Raw genomic sequence first — 17263 nt, forward strand, 5'->3', positions numbered from 1 at the left:
CAAAGCAGTACCGAAGTCCACCTTCTCCAACACTGATCCCGTTGGGGTCTTCACCCATACCCTGGGCTTGGGCCCTCCATATTTGTGACCTTTGGAGAGAGGGTGTCCCAGTATTTCAAAGCCCCCAAAAACTGGGCTGCCTGTTGGTCCGTGGATTGTATTGGGTATTTCAACCAGCCCTACTGAATTGTAGGATCCCCCTATCTCCCACCCAGGGACGCACCCTCTAGGGATTAGCAGGCTTCCCTGAGGGATTGAAGCCATTGCATTCTGCAATGTTGTAAATAACGTTATTTTTTGAATTTTTGCGCAATAAAGAAACAGTCAATATTCTGAGTACCATACTATTGTAAGCTGCTTTCTTATGTATGTCTGGGTGCATGTTATTGCTATTAGCTTTACGTCGCGCCGACACAGGTAGGTCTTATGGCGACGATGGGATAGGATAGGCCTAGGAATTGGAAGGAAGCGGCCGTGGCTTTAATTTAGGTACAGCCCCAGCATTTGCCTGGTGTGAAAATGGGAAACCATGGAAAAGCATCTTCAGGGCTTCCGACAGTGGGGCTCAAACCCACTATCTCTCGATTACTGGATACTGGCCACACTTAAGCGACTGCAGCTATCGAGCTCAGTCTGGGTGCATGTCTGGTATTGATGGTGTGCATGGGTTTTCTGTATATATTAAAGGATAAAGTGTTGTTGTAGTTGTGTGTAATGGTTAAATACAGGTAATTAAGGGCATTATTGTTTTCTGACTCTATGTTGAATTTTATATGTGGATCAGTCAAGTTGAGAAGTTCAAGTACTGTGTTGCTGTTAGTAATACGAGAGTAAAATAGTAAATGTGTCCTCCACATAGCGAGCCCAATGTTGAATGACATTAATCTTACCAATGATGTGAGAATGTTCTAAATGATCGATGTAAATATCTGCAAGTACACGCTTCTATTTTAACTGTAAGCAGGTAATGAAAATGAGACACATTAAAATGATGCCGAGAACTGATCTTTGTCATATAGAATAATGAAAACTGTGTTTCTATCAGTAGAAATTGTACGTTGCTGTCAGTAGACTACGGAGATCTGAAAGAGAAAAGTTAACAATGGACGAGATACAGGAAGAGGACAGTCTTCTTTTTCTACCGCTTTTCCCACACCTGTGAGGTTGCCGATGCGAACTGTGTCACACATGTGGATTTAGCCCTGTTTTATGACTGAATGTCCTTCCTGGCACAACATTATGGGGAGGGATGTAATCACTATTGCGTGTTTCTGTGGTGGTTGGTAGTGTGTTGTCTGAGTATGAAGAGGAGTGTTGGGACAAATGCAGACAACTAGTACCCGAGCCAGAAAAAAAATTTCTGACCTGGCCGGGAATCAAACTCGGGACCCTCTGAACCAAAGGCCTCGATGCTGACTGTGCCAGACAAGTGGACAGTAATAGATATAAAACTAAAATTGAAATAGCTGAAGAGTTAGGAATTGCTTATACCTCACTTTGCACAGTCATTAGTAGAAGAAAGGCAATTTTTAGATGATTTTTTTAAATGGGTGTAAAATCAACTGTTGATTAATTAAATTTTGTGATTATCCGTGTATAAGATGGGTTCGTAACTGTTGGTTTTCTTTTAGAGGACAATATACATTTGGTTTTGGTTTTTGAAAACTTGAAACCTGTGTGTTTAGCCCACTTTTGGATGTTTCCAATGCTTTCTTGTAGTAATTCTTGAGTTGTAAGAACGTTCTTTCCTGCACAAAATATTGTCAAATCGTCAGGTCTTTACTGGTGAACTGACATTGTAAACAATGCTGTTTATTGCTACTAGGAATAATGTGAAGCTGATGACTGATCCTTGTGGGATTCTGTTATTGATGGCAACTTCTTTTGATAAAATTCTATTTGCTCTGACTTGAATTCGTCGATCCTGAAGAAAATTAAAAATAAAGTGCTACATATTTCCTGAAATCTTGTTTCTCATCAATATTCTCACAATGTAATCTTTATGCAATGTCTAAACTGACTGCACTGAGATGCTGCTTGTTGAAAAACGCGTTCCAGGTTTCGGATTCTAGGTTGATTAAGTAGTCTATACTTGAATGAGCTTCTCGAAATCCTCTTTGTACAGGGCTGAAAAATTTAATGTGCTGGACATACCTACGCAAACCTTAGTGTTCCATGTATGGTTGAATATTGCAACCAGGTAATGTAATGCATTGAGTGGAAGCTGGTTTAAAAACTCGTGAAGAATAGCATCAGGACCAGGGCTGGATCTTCCACATTTGTCAAGTTCAGTTCTTGCAATTGTAAAGTATCATTAATAACCTGACCAGAGTCAGTGGAAGCTTCTTCTAAGTGTATCACTTTACAAGGTGTCTTTGTGTGGAGAAATTCAAACTCGCAATTGTTGTCACTCAAAATTTCAGAGAAAGTATTTGCCAATGTATCAGCTATGTGTTGAGGAGGATCATTTATGAAGGATCCATCAACTGGGTTTCTGAGAGCTGTGATTTTGAATTGATGGTATTTGCCACTTATTCTTTTGATTTTATCCCACATGACCTTTTGTGGAATTTTGCAGTTAATGAGGAAAGAAATGTCAGCCAAGAGTTTGTTTTACTTTGTTTAATTTCTTTGCTAGCTATTGCTCTATAGGCCATTTTTTATAATTTATTCTATTTTCAGGAGTGGGCTTTTTCAGTAAATATAAAAGGCACGGTTTTTATTTTTTATATCCTCCTTGCAAGATTTATTCCACCAGGGAACTTTTTCTTGAAGAGTCTATCATTACTTTGGGGATAGAGGAATCTGCGGATTGGATTATTACTTCTGTGAAATCACTAATTGTATTATTAATATGCTTATTAGAGAATTCACTTGGTAATGTTAGACAATTTAAAAGATTATTCACTTTATTTCTAAACAGTTACCAATTAGCTTTTTCCATAATTCCACTTTGTTCGGTAAGCTTGAGAAGTAGGTGAAGAATTGACATGACTAATTACAATAGCAAAATGGTCCCTTCCATACAGAGTAGAATAAACAGACCAGTTGAATGGATGAGAGACGTCAGGTGTGCAAATGGTTAAGTCTGTACTGCTATATGTGCTGTGAGCTAGGTCATAACAGGAAGGGTTTGTCGAGTTTAATAACATCACATCAAATTTATCCAGTAACGTTTCTATTGCTCTTCTCCTTATACCTGTATCCCACAAGCTGTTGTGACTGTTAACATCACCCAATTAACATGAGGGGTTTAGGTAACTGGGTAAAGTTAACTTCCGAAAGTAACCAGGAGAACCTGACCCCTACAGAGCGCGTCCCCAGGTGGTGCATAGGGGGCCCCTACAGTATGTAGGGCTGCTTGAAATACCCAATACAACCCGTGGACCAACAGGTAGCCCAATTCCTGGTGGCTTTAAAGTACTGGGACACCCTCTCTCAGGGGGTCATAAATATGGAGGGCACTTGCCCTGGGTTATGGGTGCCAAGTCCTCAGCGGCATCTATAGCAGAGAAGATGAACTTCGGTATGGTTGAGATGGCGGAAGGGGCAAACCCATAGCGTCTTTACTCCAGAGGAGTGGCTACGAAAGGCATCTGTCTCCATGTTGGGGGCAGCCTAATTTTGAATCTGGCAGTAGGTATAAAGTGCCTTTGGGTGTGGCGAGTCCGTCGTAATAATAGCCTATATGGATAAAGCAGATATGGTGCCTCGGAAAAGGTTAGGGCGTCCCCTGCTAAAAGCGATGCGCAGCTCTTTGGGTGCTGGGGGAACTGTCAGAAGTGGGCAACCAGCACCAAACTACATCAAGGGTGCGACAGTAAATGTCCTGACACTGGCGAGAAAGACAGAAGAACTGGTTGACTTCATGAAAGAAAAAGATATAGCCATACTTGGACTGTGTGAGACAGGAGAGATTCCTCTGAAAGAAGGATACAGGCTGTGTATTACAGCAGAGAACGTAAAGCAAAAAATGGAGTGGCCATCATATTTAGAAAAGAAATCCAAGAATATGTGGAATCTACAAAATACGTCAGCGATAGGATGATGGTGATGAGACTCCAGTTTGAAAATGGCATGAAAGATTTTTTTCAAATGGGTTGCTTAGATGAACATCTAGAGGACTTTTTGGAGGAATGGAGAGACAGGTAGAAGATAAGGAAGTGCTATTGAGATCTAAATGCACAACTTGGAATGGAAAGACAAGGAAAGGAAGATGTAGGGCCATTAGAATATGGAAATGTAAATCCAGAAGGCGAGTTGTTGGTGGATGTTTGCATGAGGAACCGAATGATAGTTTAGAAACACCTCGTTTAGGAAGAAGAACAGTCAGAAGATTACAAGGTATGGTTGGGGAGATAGATGAAGAAAGGCCTGATTGACTATATAATCATAGAGAAAGAACACCTGAAGAACCTTTTAGATGTTACAACCATGCCTGAAGAAGCCTTCGGTGGAGATCATAGAGTTGTGATAGGAAAACTGAAAGTGGGAAAGATTGAAAAAACCCCCATTAAGAAGAGAGAAAAGAATTAAAGTATGGAAGTTGAAGGAGAAAAGCATACAGGAAGAATTTCAAAGGAAAATAATACCCTTGGTAACCAGGACAGAGAGGGGGAATGTTGAAGATGAATGGAAAAGATTTAAGGAAGCACTGGTTGGATGTGCAAAAAAGGTATGTGGTAGAACATCAGAAAATATGAAAGACAAAGACACACATTGGTGAAATGATAGGGTAAACATTAAAGTGAAAGAAAAGAAAATGGCATGGAAAACATCTAAGACTGAAGAAAATACACGGAGGCAAAGAATTTGGCCCAGAAAGTATTGGGGGAAGAAAAGAGGAAAATCTGGGCCTTATTCATACAAAAATTAAGAGATGATATGCAGGGAAGCAAGAAATTATTGTATGGCATCTTAAGTAACAAAAAGAGATCAAGTAAACACCAGATTTGTGAAGGATGAAAGTGGCATAATATTAACAAAGCCAGAAGAAATAGATGGAGAGAGTATTTTCAGAAGTTGCTGAACATGAGAACTAATGACAGTCATTCACCGGACCAACCACTAGGAAAGGCAACTAGTTGATGAAGAAATGGATAATTACAATGAATGAAATTGAAATGGCAGTAAGAAAGGTGAAGAATGGAAAAACAGCTGGAATAGATAAAACTTCAGTGGAGATGATAAAGGCAGCTGGAGCTGTAGGCCTGCAGTGGACATATCGATTTCTCAGGATTGTCTGGGAGAATAAGGAAGTCCCTGAGGATTGGCAAAAAGGAATAATCATCTCAATTTTCAAGAAAGGCAATAAGAAAGTATTGAACTACTGGAGAGGATACTGGAACAAGGATACAGTTGAGGGTTGAAAATCAGATGCAGGAAAATCAGTTTGGTTTCAGAAATGGAAGGTTAACAATAGAGCCCATTTTCATAACGAGACAACTAATGGAAAAGCAATGGGAGTATGGGAATGATATGGTGATGACATTCATTTACATTGAAATGGCATATGACAATGTCCCCAGGGCTAAAGTTTGGGGCAGTCTGGTGCAAAAAGAAATTGGACAGGGATTAATAAAAATTATCATGGCAATGTACAAGGAATGTTGTAGTTGCATGCAAACACAAGTGTAGGACAAGCTGGTTCAAAATCACTAGTGGGCTGACGGAGTGATTACAGCTCAGGATATAAAGCGATAACAATAGTCGTAGTCCTAATTATCTTACATGTTATCGTCTAACTTGCACGGAAAAGTTATTTATGATAACAAGATTGAGTGAACTGTGAATAGTTGAGGTTGTGTAGTTAAACCCCCAAGTGGTGAGTGTAGTAAATATCAGTTTTGCACTGGTCGACTATTATGAGAGGTGAACTTGAAATTTAAAGTAAAAGCATATGAAATATTTTACTTACAACAGTTAACTAAATCCTAAACACCAGAATGAAGACTGACTACCAGCTTAATTAATAATGCTAAATTACTAAATATTAATAAGAAACTCATAATAATAAGCAAATTCACTAGCACAGCAAGAACACTGTCACACACACAAACAAAAATAATGTAAACATGGTTGTTCCTGCCAGCTGACATAAATGCACGAATATTGATTGAGAATTGAAACTTGAATTACACATATAAAGTATTGTATTTGTAATGCTTTGAGAAAAGGTAGGCTGTTCCATCTAGAGTTTTTTTGCTTACTTTTGTCTCCCAGTTCATTTGAGATCCAGTTAAGTTGTAATTTTCTCATTTTTATTGAGTGTATTGTATTGTACTTGTAAAAGTGTAGCTAGAAATTATTTGTGGAACTTAAAATGAGTATTCCAGACTATAGACTTGATTTGGTATGGGGAGATTAAAAAAAAAAAAATCCCACTTCAAGTGGAAAAGACATGAAAGCTAAATTCAAGTAATTTGGTTTAGAAACGCAGGGATTAGTTGCTAGAATCATGTATTCAGAAATGTAACAGCACAAAAGATAATAAAGAGAAAAATGATACTGCAGTGAAGATTAAAATTACGAAACAGATCTATAGTTACACGTTCAGCATCAAAACAAGAGAGAAAATTAGTTATGAATCAGCTATCCATTGAGGGACCATCTCTAAAAAAGAAAGCAAAGTCAGATGAGTCACTTTGTTGTCCATACTATTGAAAAACAAAAAAGGAGGACTTATATAAACAGGTTGCAAATTTCTGGTAATTCAGAATTCAGTATGTTGTGACCTGGCTATACTCCTCCTTCATCTGCTTGCAGTAGCTGGATCTCATCTTGAATACATTTATCAAAGTGATAGAGATATGTGTTTTAAGGATTTATTTGGGAGTACAGTTTGTATGATGGTGGTGGTTATTGTTTTAAGAGGAAGTACAACTAGGCAACCATCCTCCAGTTTCTATGAGCTTAGATAGATGGTCAAATGTACATAATGAGCCCATTGTGAGTTAATGACCAGTGAAAGTGGGGGACATACAGTATATCTGTTCAACACAGTTGATACATGCGCGCGCATGCACACACACACACACACACACACACACACACACACACACACACACCCACCCACCTAAGTGCAGATTAAAGGGTAGTGTGAAAAGTTATCTTGCAAACAGCCAAAAATGAGGAGTGCTTTCTAAGAAAGGGAAGATATTCATGTAATTACATATGGCTGCTCTGCTCATATTTTGAATCTTCTCTCCCAGGATCTTACCAAGGACACCTCAAAAAGAAGCATGTAGTTGAAATTGTGAAATACTTCCACAATAATACATTTTGCTAATGCAAAATTTAGGAGTGAAGAAAGGCAGTTATTAATCTTGTTTCAAGTAGTTTCATGGAATACGTTGTCTGACTGCCTTTTAATCTTACATTAAAAACTGGCCACCACTTGTGAAGATATTTAAAGAAAATAGGGACAAGATTCAAAATTCCATTAAGAGAAAGGTTAGTGACCTTGTAATAAAGCGAAATGTTGAAGGCATTTTAAATTTGTTAAAACCAATAGCATAATAATAATAATAATAATAATAATAATAATAATAATAATAATAATAATAATAAGAGCACTGGCTCTTGATGTAATGCAAAGAAGTGACTGTACTGCGGGACAAGCAGTGAAAGTGTGGAAGAAAAAAAAAGTATGACTTGGAGGAAATAAAAGTTTTAAGGAAATCTGGTACTAACAACTAAGATGTTTGAAAAACGTTATAATCAACCATTGGCTGCACCACATTTTCTGGCTTTCATTCCCCCAGAATTGAACTACTGAGAATATGTTTTACAACCATCCGAGCATGAATGTGCATTTAAATTTGCCCAGAAAAAATATGCGGGAACTTCATTTTTATCAGTACTTGTGAAATACCGTATCAAGCAAAATCTCAACCCTTCCAACGAACCAGGGGAGTCGGCCGTGCGGTTAGGGGTGCGCGGCTGTGAACTTGCATCCGGGAGATGGTGGGTTCGAATCCCACTGTCGGCAGCCCTGAAGATGGTTTTCCGTCCGTGGTTTCCCATTTTCACACCAGGTAAAATCTGGGGCTGTACCTTAATTAAGGCCACGGCCACTTCCTTCCCACTCTAGGCCTTTCCTATACCATCATTGCCATAAGACCTATCTGTGTCGGTGCAATTTAAAGCCAATAGGAAAAAAAAAAGCATTCTAACGATGTTCACAGATAAGTGGTGTAAGGTGTATGTCTGCTTTGCAGTAGTGGGAATCTCAAGGAAATGTTGATGGCAAGTTGGTAATAGACAAAGTTATGCATCTCTTAACAGCTAGAGCGTCATCCGCTCGTGTAGAACGTGCTTTCTACATTTGGCGTTGCTCATTCAAAGTTAAGGAACAGACTTGGTGTAGACAAAGCTTCCAATGGTGTTTGTATAAACACTTAAATAAGGACGTTATCTATACATGTGACTGAAAAGAAAGAACTAGTTTAGAAATGGGCTTGATGTAAACATAGTTTCTAGTCTGTTTTTATTTAAAATAATACATCACGAGACAGAAAAATTGGTTTAATAATATGTTGTAGTGGTTCATGTTTGTGGGTTACTGTAGTCACGTCCTAGTTCGTGAACCATGGGCAACGGCTGGGTGGCCTAGTAAGTGGTCCTCAGAGTCGGGATACCAGTTGCTATAGAATGGGAGTGGGCATCTCGGACATATTCTGAGTCGTGGCCCTCCTTGTGCTCAGGTGGCTAGGACTATACAATTCACCGGTGGTCCATAACCCGTTAGAGGAGAGATCCTCACTTGGACTATGTGCAAGTAGGGTAGCATCCTGCTTCATGAATTTACCGAGCTCAGAACACTTTAAGCAAGCCTCAGACCTATGGGAGTAATGGAGTCCCACTCCCATTTGACAGGCGAGGGACTCCTTGGAAACAACTTGGCAAACGAAAAGGATTTCGATGGGGAGCTATCAATATTAATGGGGCTTATGGAAGAAAGAAGGTAGAACTGGCTGAGTCAGCAAAGAGGATGCATCTGGATGTGCTAGGAGTAAGTGATATTCGGGTAAGGAGAGATAATGAGGAAGAGATAGAAGATTATAAAGTGTACTTGACAGGTGTTAGAAAGGGAAGGGCAGAGTCTGGGGTAGGGCTCTTTATCAGGAATACCATTGCACGCAACATAGTTTCTGTTAGGCACGTAAATGAGCGAATTATGTGGGTAGATTTGTCAGTTGCAGGAATTAGGACAAGAATTGTGTCCGTGTATTCACCATGTGAGGGTGCAGATGAGGATGAAATTGACAAGTTTTATGAAGCATTGAGTGACATCGTAGTCAGGGTGAACAGCAAGGATAGAATAGTGCTAATGGGCGATTTCAATGCAAGAGTTGGGAATAGAACTGAAGGATATGAAAAGGTGATTGGTAAATGTGGGGAAGATATGGAAGCTAATGGGAATGGAAAGCGTTTGCTGGACTTCTGTGCTAGTATGGGTTTAGCTGTTACGAATACATTCTTCAAGCATAAGGCTATTCACCGCTACACATGGGAGGCTAGGGGTACCAGATCCATAATAGACTATATCTTAACAGACTTTGAATTCAGGAAATCTGTTAGGAATGTACGAGTTTTTCGTGGATTTTTCGATGATACAGACCACTATCTGATCTGTAGTGAACTAAGTATCTCTAGGCCTAGGGTAGAGAAAGTGAAATCTGTCCGCAAACGAATAAGGGTAGAAAGTCTCCAGGACGAGGAAATTAGACAGAAGTACATGGATATGATTAGTGAGAAGTTTCGAACAGTAGACAGTAAGCAGGTTCAGGATATAGAAAGTGAATGGGTGGCATACAGGGATGCTGTAGTAGAAACAGCAAGGGAATGCCTAGGAACAACTGTCTGTAAAGATGTGAAAAGGCGAACATCTTGGTGGAATGAGGAAGTGAGAGCAGCCTGTAAACATAAAAAGAAGGCTTATCAGAAATGGCTCCAAACAAGGGCTGAGGCAGACAGGGATTGGTACGTAGATGAAAGAAACAGAGCGAAACAAATAGTTGTTGAATCCAAAAAGAAGTCATGGGAAGATTTTGGTAATAACCTGGAAAGGCTAGGTCAAGCAGCAGGGGAAACCTTTCTGGATAGTAATAAAGAATCTTAGGAAGGGAGGGAAAAAGGAAATGAACAGTGTTTTGAGTAATTCAGGTGAACTCATAATAGATCCCAGGGAATCACTGGAGAGGTGGAGGGAATATTTTGAACATCTTCTCAATGTGAAAAGAAATCATCATGGTGGTGATGCAAACAGCCAAGCTCTTGGGGAGGAGGAAAATGATGTTGGTGAAATTATGCTTGAGGAAGTGGAAAGGAAAGTAAATAAACTCAATTTTCATAAGGCTGCAGGAATAGATGAAATTAGACCTGAAATGGTGAAGTATAGTGGGAAGGCAGGGATGAAATGGCTTCATAGAGTAGTAAAATTAGCGTGGAGTGTTGGTAAGGTACCTTCAGGTTGGACAAAAGCAGTAATTGCACCTATCTATAAGCAAGGGAACAGGAAGGATTGCAACAACTATCGAGATATCTCATTGATTAGTATACCAGGCAAAGTATTCATTGGCATCTTGGAAGGGAGGGTGCGATCAGTCGTTGAGAGGAAGTTGGATGAAAACCAGTGTGGTTTCAGACCACAGAGAGGCTGTCAGGATCAGATTTTCAGTATGCGCCAGGTAATTGAAAAATGCTACGAGAGGAATAGGCAGTTGTGTTTGTTTCGTAGATCTAGAGAAAGCATATGACAGGGTACCGAGGGAAAAGATGTTCGCCATACTGGGGGACTATGGAATTAAAGGTAGATTATTAAAATCAATCAAAGGCATTTATGTTGACAATTGGGCTTCAGTGAGAATTGATGGTAGAATGAGTTCTTGGTTCAGGGTACTTACAGGAGTTAGACAAGGCTGTAATCTTTCACCTTTGCTGTTTATAGTTTACATGGATCATCTGCTGAAAGGTATAAAATGGCAGGGAGGCATTCAGTTAGGTGGAAATGTAGTAAGCAGTTTGGCCTAAGCTGACGACTTGGTCTTAATGGCAGACTGTGCCGAAAGCCTGCAGTCTAATATCTTGGAACTCGAAAATAGGTGCAATGAGTATGGTATGAAAATTAGCCTCTCGAAGACTAAATTAATGGCAGTAGGTAAGAAATTCAACAGAATCGAATGTCAGATTGGTGATACAAAGCTAGAACAGGTCGATAATTTCAAGTATTTAGGTTGTGTGTTCTCCCAGGATGGTAATATAGTAGGAGAGATTGAATCAAGGTGTAGTAAAGCAAATGCAGTGAGCTCGCAGTTGTGATCAACAGTATTATGTAAGAAGGAAGTCAGCTCCCAGGCGAAACTATCTTTACATCAGTCTGTTTTCAGACCAACTTTGCTTTACGGGAGCGAAAGCTGGATGGACTCAGGATATCTTATTCATAAGTTAGAAGTAACAGACATGAAAGTAGCAAGAATGATTGCTGGTACAAATATGTGGGAACAATGGCAGGAGGGTACTCGATGGATGAAGCTGTGCGCATAAACCGGCTTCGGTGGTGGGGTCATGTGGGGCGAATGGAGGAGGATAGGTTACCTAGGAGAATAATGGACTCTGTTATGGACGGAGGCCAAGACGATGATGGTTAGATTCGGTTTCTAATGATTTAAAGATAAGAGGTATAGAACTAAATGAGGCCACAACACTAGTTGCAAATCGAGGATTATGGCGACGTTTATTAAATTCTCAGGGGCTTGCAGACTGAACGCTGAAAGGCATAACAGTCTATAATGATAATGTATGTTTGTATGTATGTATGTATGTATGTATGTAATATGTTGTAATATAATGCCCCAATTCAAAATACTGTTAAAACTCAGGATTTCAATTGATCTTTAATTATTCATCATGAAGCATACACCAACCTGAAAATGATATCAAATGATTATTATTTCTGTTTGTAGGTGTTACTTTGAATGTGAGAAATTAACAAAGAAATTTGACTAATATTACATTTCCAGGCTTAGTTGTTCAGATAGTAGAGCATAAGTTGTCAGGTTTGATCCTGGTTCAGTCTGATAGTAATCGGAGGTGCTCAGCCTCCTGTTATAGATGTGTGTAAGGGGACTCCTGCAGGAGAAACTTCTCGCAGTTCTCCATGTCTGAAGACTAAAAATAATAGAATATAAAACCAATAACATGATTTTTTTGCTTGTTTGAGATATTTACACACACACACACACACACACACACACACACACACACACACACACACACACACACACACACACACACACACACACACACACCCATATGCCACTGATACAGTCACTCATAAAATTATAAACATAGATGACAACCTCTCTCATAATATGTTATGAAGAAAGAAGCAGGGGAGTTAAAAAATAAGACACAAGACCAATATAGAAAAGCAGAAATAACTGCTGATGGAAGTAGAGCAGATGCAACCAAAGTGTCACTGGGTAGTAGACAGGAAGTTTATTTATTACGACTGATAGACAGTATCTGCAAGGAAGGCTTGACGGAGCCGGCTGGCAAGGCAGCATGTTGAACTAGGTTGGGACTCAGTCTTCACCTTCCTATCTATGGACCTTTAAGACCAGTTTGTTCTGACGTAAATTTACTAACTCACACTGGACAATAATTGCACAGATGGGGAGCATGATAGCCAAGTGGCATTGTCACTAGCTTCTCACCAAGGTGGCTGCACTTTGAATTGGGCTAATGCATGTGGAATTTCAATTTTTCAAATGAAATCTTACGACCCTTATGTCCGTGACGTACCATTGTGCCGTCAGAGATCCCTCGATCACTACCAGCAGTGACCTGAAGTTATACCTAATGGTTCCCTACACCATGACACCAGAAATAACACCGCTGTGTCCTAAGCATTGGAAGAATGGGACCTCTCACCAGGTCGCCGCCCTGCTTGCAGGCGATGCTCATCCGGGATAGTGCACAATTGCAATTCATCACTGAATACAATGCGACGTCATTCATCAGTAGTCCATACTTCCCGGTTACAGCAACACTCCAAACACGACTGATTGTGTTATGGGGTTAACAGCAGCCTATGAATGGGATGGTAATTCCCTTGTTCGGCTGCTGCTAGTCTCTGACCAATGGTGCAAAATGACACAGAATGTTGCCAGAAGTCCATTACTCATTCTCGGTAGCTATCAGCTTGCATTCTATAGATAGTGGGTTCGAATCCGATTGTCAGCAGCCCAGAAGATTGTTTTCCATGGTTTCCCATTTTCACACCGGGCAAATGCTGGGTCTGTACCTTAATTAATACCACAGCCGCTTCCTTCCTGCTTCTAGCCATTTCCTATCCCATCATCACCATAAGATCTATCTGTGTTAGTGCAGCCCAAAGCAGATTGGAAGAAGAAAAAAAAAAACTTGTTCTTGTATGGCAAGCGCATATGTGAAAGGGTTATGATGTTTTGGTGCTCAATACGGTGATCCTCCCTTGTGGTGGTGAGATGTGGTCAACTGGAACCTTGACACTGAGTATACCTGCCATCACGTTCTCATGCTGTCCAATATCAGGCCACTGGCGCATTCAATTGCTCCACAAATCTGGGTATAGCATGATTTGATTACCTGGCCAAATAGAGACCCACAATGAGGCCCCTTTCAAACTCTGTCAGGTGCTGGTAATACTGCCTCTCTTGAGGACATATCAGTGTTCTTCACAGTGATCACTCAATTTCTGACTCTGTCCATGCCCCTTATATACCATACATCACTAGGCCTGGTAACACTAAACACGAACAACACTAACAAAGTAATGGATCAAAATGCTCATAACCTTGAAATTACTAGTTTTGTTTTGTTGGAAGTAACAGAAAGTTGCTAGTGTTGTAACTCACTGTTGCAACTGCAAATCATCCATGTGCATTAAGTAAAAGCTACACAGTTATAAAAGTTAGCCGGAAAACCTAGTGTCGAGTAAACTCTCCTTTATAGAATACCACTGATCGCAACAGGAAGCTTCCTGCATTAGCTTTGCTGCACCTTGATTCCTCCAACTGGCAAATACACATCGTAAGTACTCAAAATAATCTATCTGTTCCAATTTTGTATTCCCAACTCGACACTCAAGTTTTTTCCCTATTGACATCACGGACAAGAGACAACAAACCACTATAATTTCCTGCTACCTGTCAGTTGCAGTAGCTGATGGAGAAACTACTTCACTAAAACTTCTTATTGAGCTAACAACTATTGATCCTAATTTCACATATCCTTCTCCTTCATATAATCAGCTAAAACTTGGAAATTGTATAGTGTTGTTTTGATCACTTTTATTTAAGATCAAAAATTGGACAGTTTCATCTATAACAGATATTAATGATTCTGCTTAACGAGAAATTCATTTTTACTTATTTGATGAATAGAAACTTGGTACTGTTAATACCAACTATGTAGCTCAGTAATCAGGTGCTTGCTGGATTGAATCATGATGCATATTAGTTTGGCATTTGTTAGTGCTTAAAGATGTGAATTCAGATATGAGTAGATTTATGGACCTGTTAAACTTGTTTTCAGAACAAAAAATTCCAGCATGCCAGTAAGTCTTAAAATTGGTAACTGTTGAAGGGAAATTGATCATACAGTATAGTACAATTTTGTTATTGTGATTTTGTTGTTTATGGGCTTTTCCTGATTTTTCAGTTGCAGGTGCTAAATTTGGAATTTATTGTTAATTTTTCAGGTGGATGAAGCAGTGGTAAAGACAGTTGTTAGTGTCCTTACTGCTGAAGAACAGTCTTTAGGACTTCAGCAGCCATCAGGAATAGGACAGCGTCCACGACCAGTGACAGTTGATTATTATCCTGCAGGTAAGTCAAACATTGCTCAGTTTCTACCTATCAGTATATCTGTGATTATCTTTATTTGGGGGAGGGTTGTGGCAGTATACCTAAGTGATGTTGCCACCAGCTGTGGTTCAAATCCTCGCTAGTACACATTGGAATTTTGAAATATAAAGTCGTGAATTTATGATTCTGATACCAAGGTGATTTGATTGTGATCATGATATCAGCAGTTATGCACTTTCACAGTATGAAGGAGTTGTCAGGACCAGATTATCAGTTTGCAGCATGAATTTGGGAAAGTCTAAAATAAAATTTTTTAAAATAAATTTTTAAAAAAGAGAGAGAGAGAGAGAGAGAGAGAGCGTAAACTGTTACACTTCAGTTTTATAGTTCTAGAGATGATCTGTAGTAATCCATAAAGGGATAAGATTGGCCATAACAAGGGTTATGCCATCAAATATTGATATGCAGGTTGCACTGAAAGTTGGTTGAACTTAGTCCTAAGGAGTTAGAGGGGTCACTCAAGGCTCTGACCTTAATTGAAAATAATTTACGTGGACTATTTAGATCATGCACTTACAAACTTGTTTCTATATCAGTTTTCATCAGAATAGTGCACTTAATCATTTTTGTAGCTTCTTTGCTGTAATATCATGTTTTAGTTATCTTCATTATTACATTTACATCACCGTGTTATTTTCATGAAACCGGCAGTCGGCGTATTTGTAGACTGCGGCCCAAAGAGTTTAAAGGCAAAAATAAACAGTGTATTTCCATGGTGAAAGTTTTCTTTTTATTTTTTTTATAGTCGATTTAACTCCAAGGTCTTATTGCGACTCTTACATATGATTACAGAATAATAGTAATAATAATAATAATATTGTAATTATAAAAATGTAAAGAAAAAATCATCATCATCATCATTTCCCTTTATCCAGCTGTAGCCGGGTAGGGGCAAATATGGTTCCTCTCCACTTTCTTCGGTCTTTCCACCACTCCTCCTTCAACACTGTGTCCCAGTCCAGGTTTCTTTCTATAATGCTGCGTTGGATGGTATCCTTCCATCTCAATCGTGGTCGTCCACGGCCTCTCCTTCCTTGGATTTGCATTTCCATTACCTTTTTTGGCATTCTTTCGTCGCTCATTCGCTTTATGTGCCCAAACCATCTTAGTCGGCTCTTCTCTATTCTATCATTCATTTTTTCCACTCCAATTTCTTCCCGGATTTTCTCATTCCTTATTTTGTCTCTTCTACTCTTCTGTATCATACTCCTCAAGAATTTCATTTCGGCTGCCTGTATTCGACTCTCATCCTTCTTTGTCATTGTCCAAGTTTCTGCTCCGTAAGTTGTTATGGGTACGTAATACATCTTGTACATAGTTCTCTTTGCTTCCATTGGCACATCTTTGTCCCGTAACATATTTCTTATACTATGCCTCTTCGGAGGCAGCCCTACCCAGGGAGTGGCTCCCCTGCCTATGTGAGTCCCAGAGCACACTGACCCGGTGTGTAACATCTGGTATGGGTCCCAGCTCAGGGTTACGAGTGAAGACCTCAACGGCATCTACGGCGGAGAAGGTGGACTTCGGTACGGCGGAGATGGCGAAAGGGGCAAACCCGTTGCGTCTGTACTCCAGAGGAGCGGCTACGAAAGGCGTCTGTCTCCATGTTAGGGGCGGCCTAATTTTGAACCTGGCAGTAGGTATAAAATGCCTTTGGGTGTGGCGAGCCCATCGTAACAATAGCCTATATGGACAAAGCAGGTATGGTGCCTCGGAAAAGGTTAGGGCGTCCCCTGCTAAAAAAGAAAGAAATAAATAAGTGTAATGTAATTAGATTTTGGAGTGCAAGCCAGTGTCTTTGAGGAAGTTGATGACTTGATGACGGAGAAGACAGTGTCAGTTCCATTTCCTTTTGTATGTTGTGGTGTTGGCGCCAATGGTCATACAGTTGACATTCTGAGATGATATGCTTGACAGTGAGAGAGCAGTTACATTTGCTGCAGGTGGGAGGTTGTTTCTTTTCTAGGAGATAGTTGTGGGTGATCTTCGTATGTCCTATCCTTAGTCGGGAGATTAAGACTTGTTCATGTCTGGTGAGGTTTTGGAGAGGATATGTTCTCGTAGATATAATTTTAATTTTTTGGAGGTTGCTAGTGGAAGTTTTAAGCCAGTTCATTTTCCATTGTTCGTGTAGTTTGATTTTGATATAAGCGATGATATTAGAATGTTGATTCCCATAGGGAACATGAAATATTTGCCCTGAATAGAATGTAGCGTGGCAATTTGACGGTCATTGATTGGAAGACTAGTAGCTTCTTTTGCTGCTTGATCAGCTGATTCATTGCCTGGTATTCCTCTGTGAGATCGTATCCACATAAAAATAACACTTTTTCCTGCAATCTTGATCTTGT

The 17263-nt window shown here is 39.7% G+C and overlaps 1 protein-coding gene across 1 annotated transcript in view; it reads left to right on the forward strand.

Moving 5' to 3' along the window:
- The window catches only part of LOC136857981 (3'-5' RNA helicase YTHDC2), a 587467-nt gene that overhangs the window by 331340 nt on the left and 238864 nt on the right, over window positions 1-17263 (forward strand). The window contains exon 22 of the mRNA XM_067137136.2: window positions 14747-14873. Coding sequence (XP_066993237.2) covers window positions 14747-14873 — 127 coding nt within the window. The remainder of the gene's footprint in view (window positions 1-14746; window positions 14874-17263) is intronic.

The sequence above is a fragment of the Anabrus simplex genome, chromosome 1, assembly GCF_040414725.1.
Source record: "Anabrus simplex isolate iqAnaSimp1 chromosome 1, ASM4041472v1, whole genome shotgun sequence".
Lineage (NCBI taxonomy): Eukaryota > Metazoa > Arthropoda > Insecta > Orthoptera > Tettigoniidae > Anabrus > Anabrus simplex.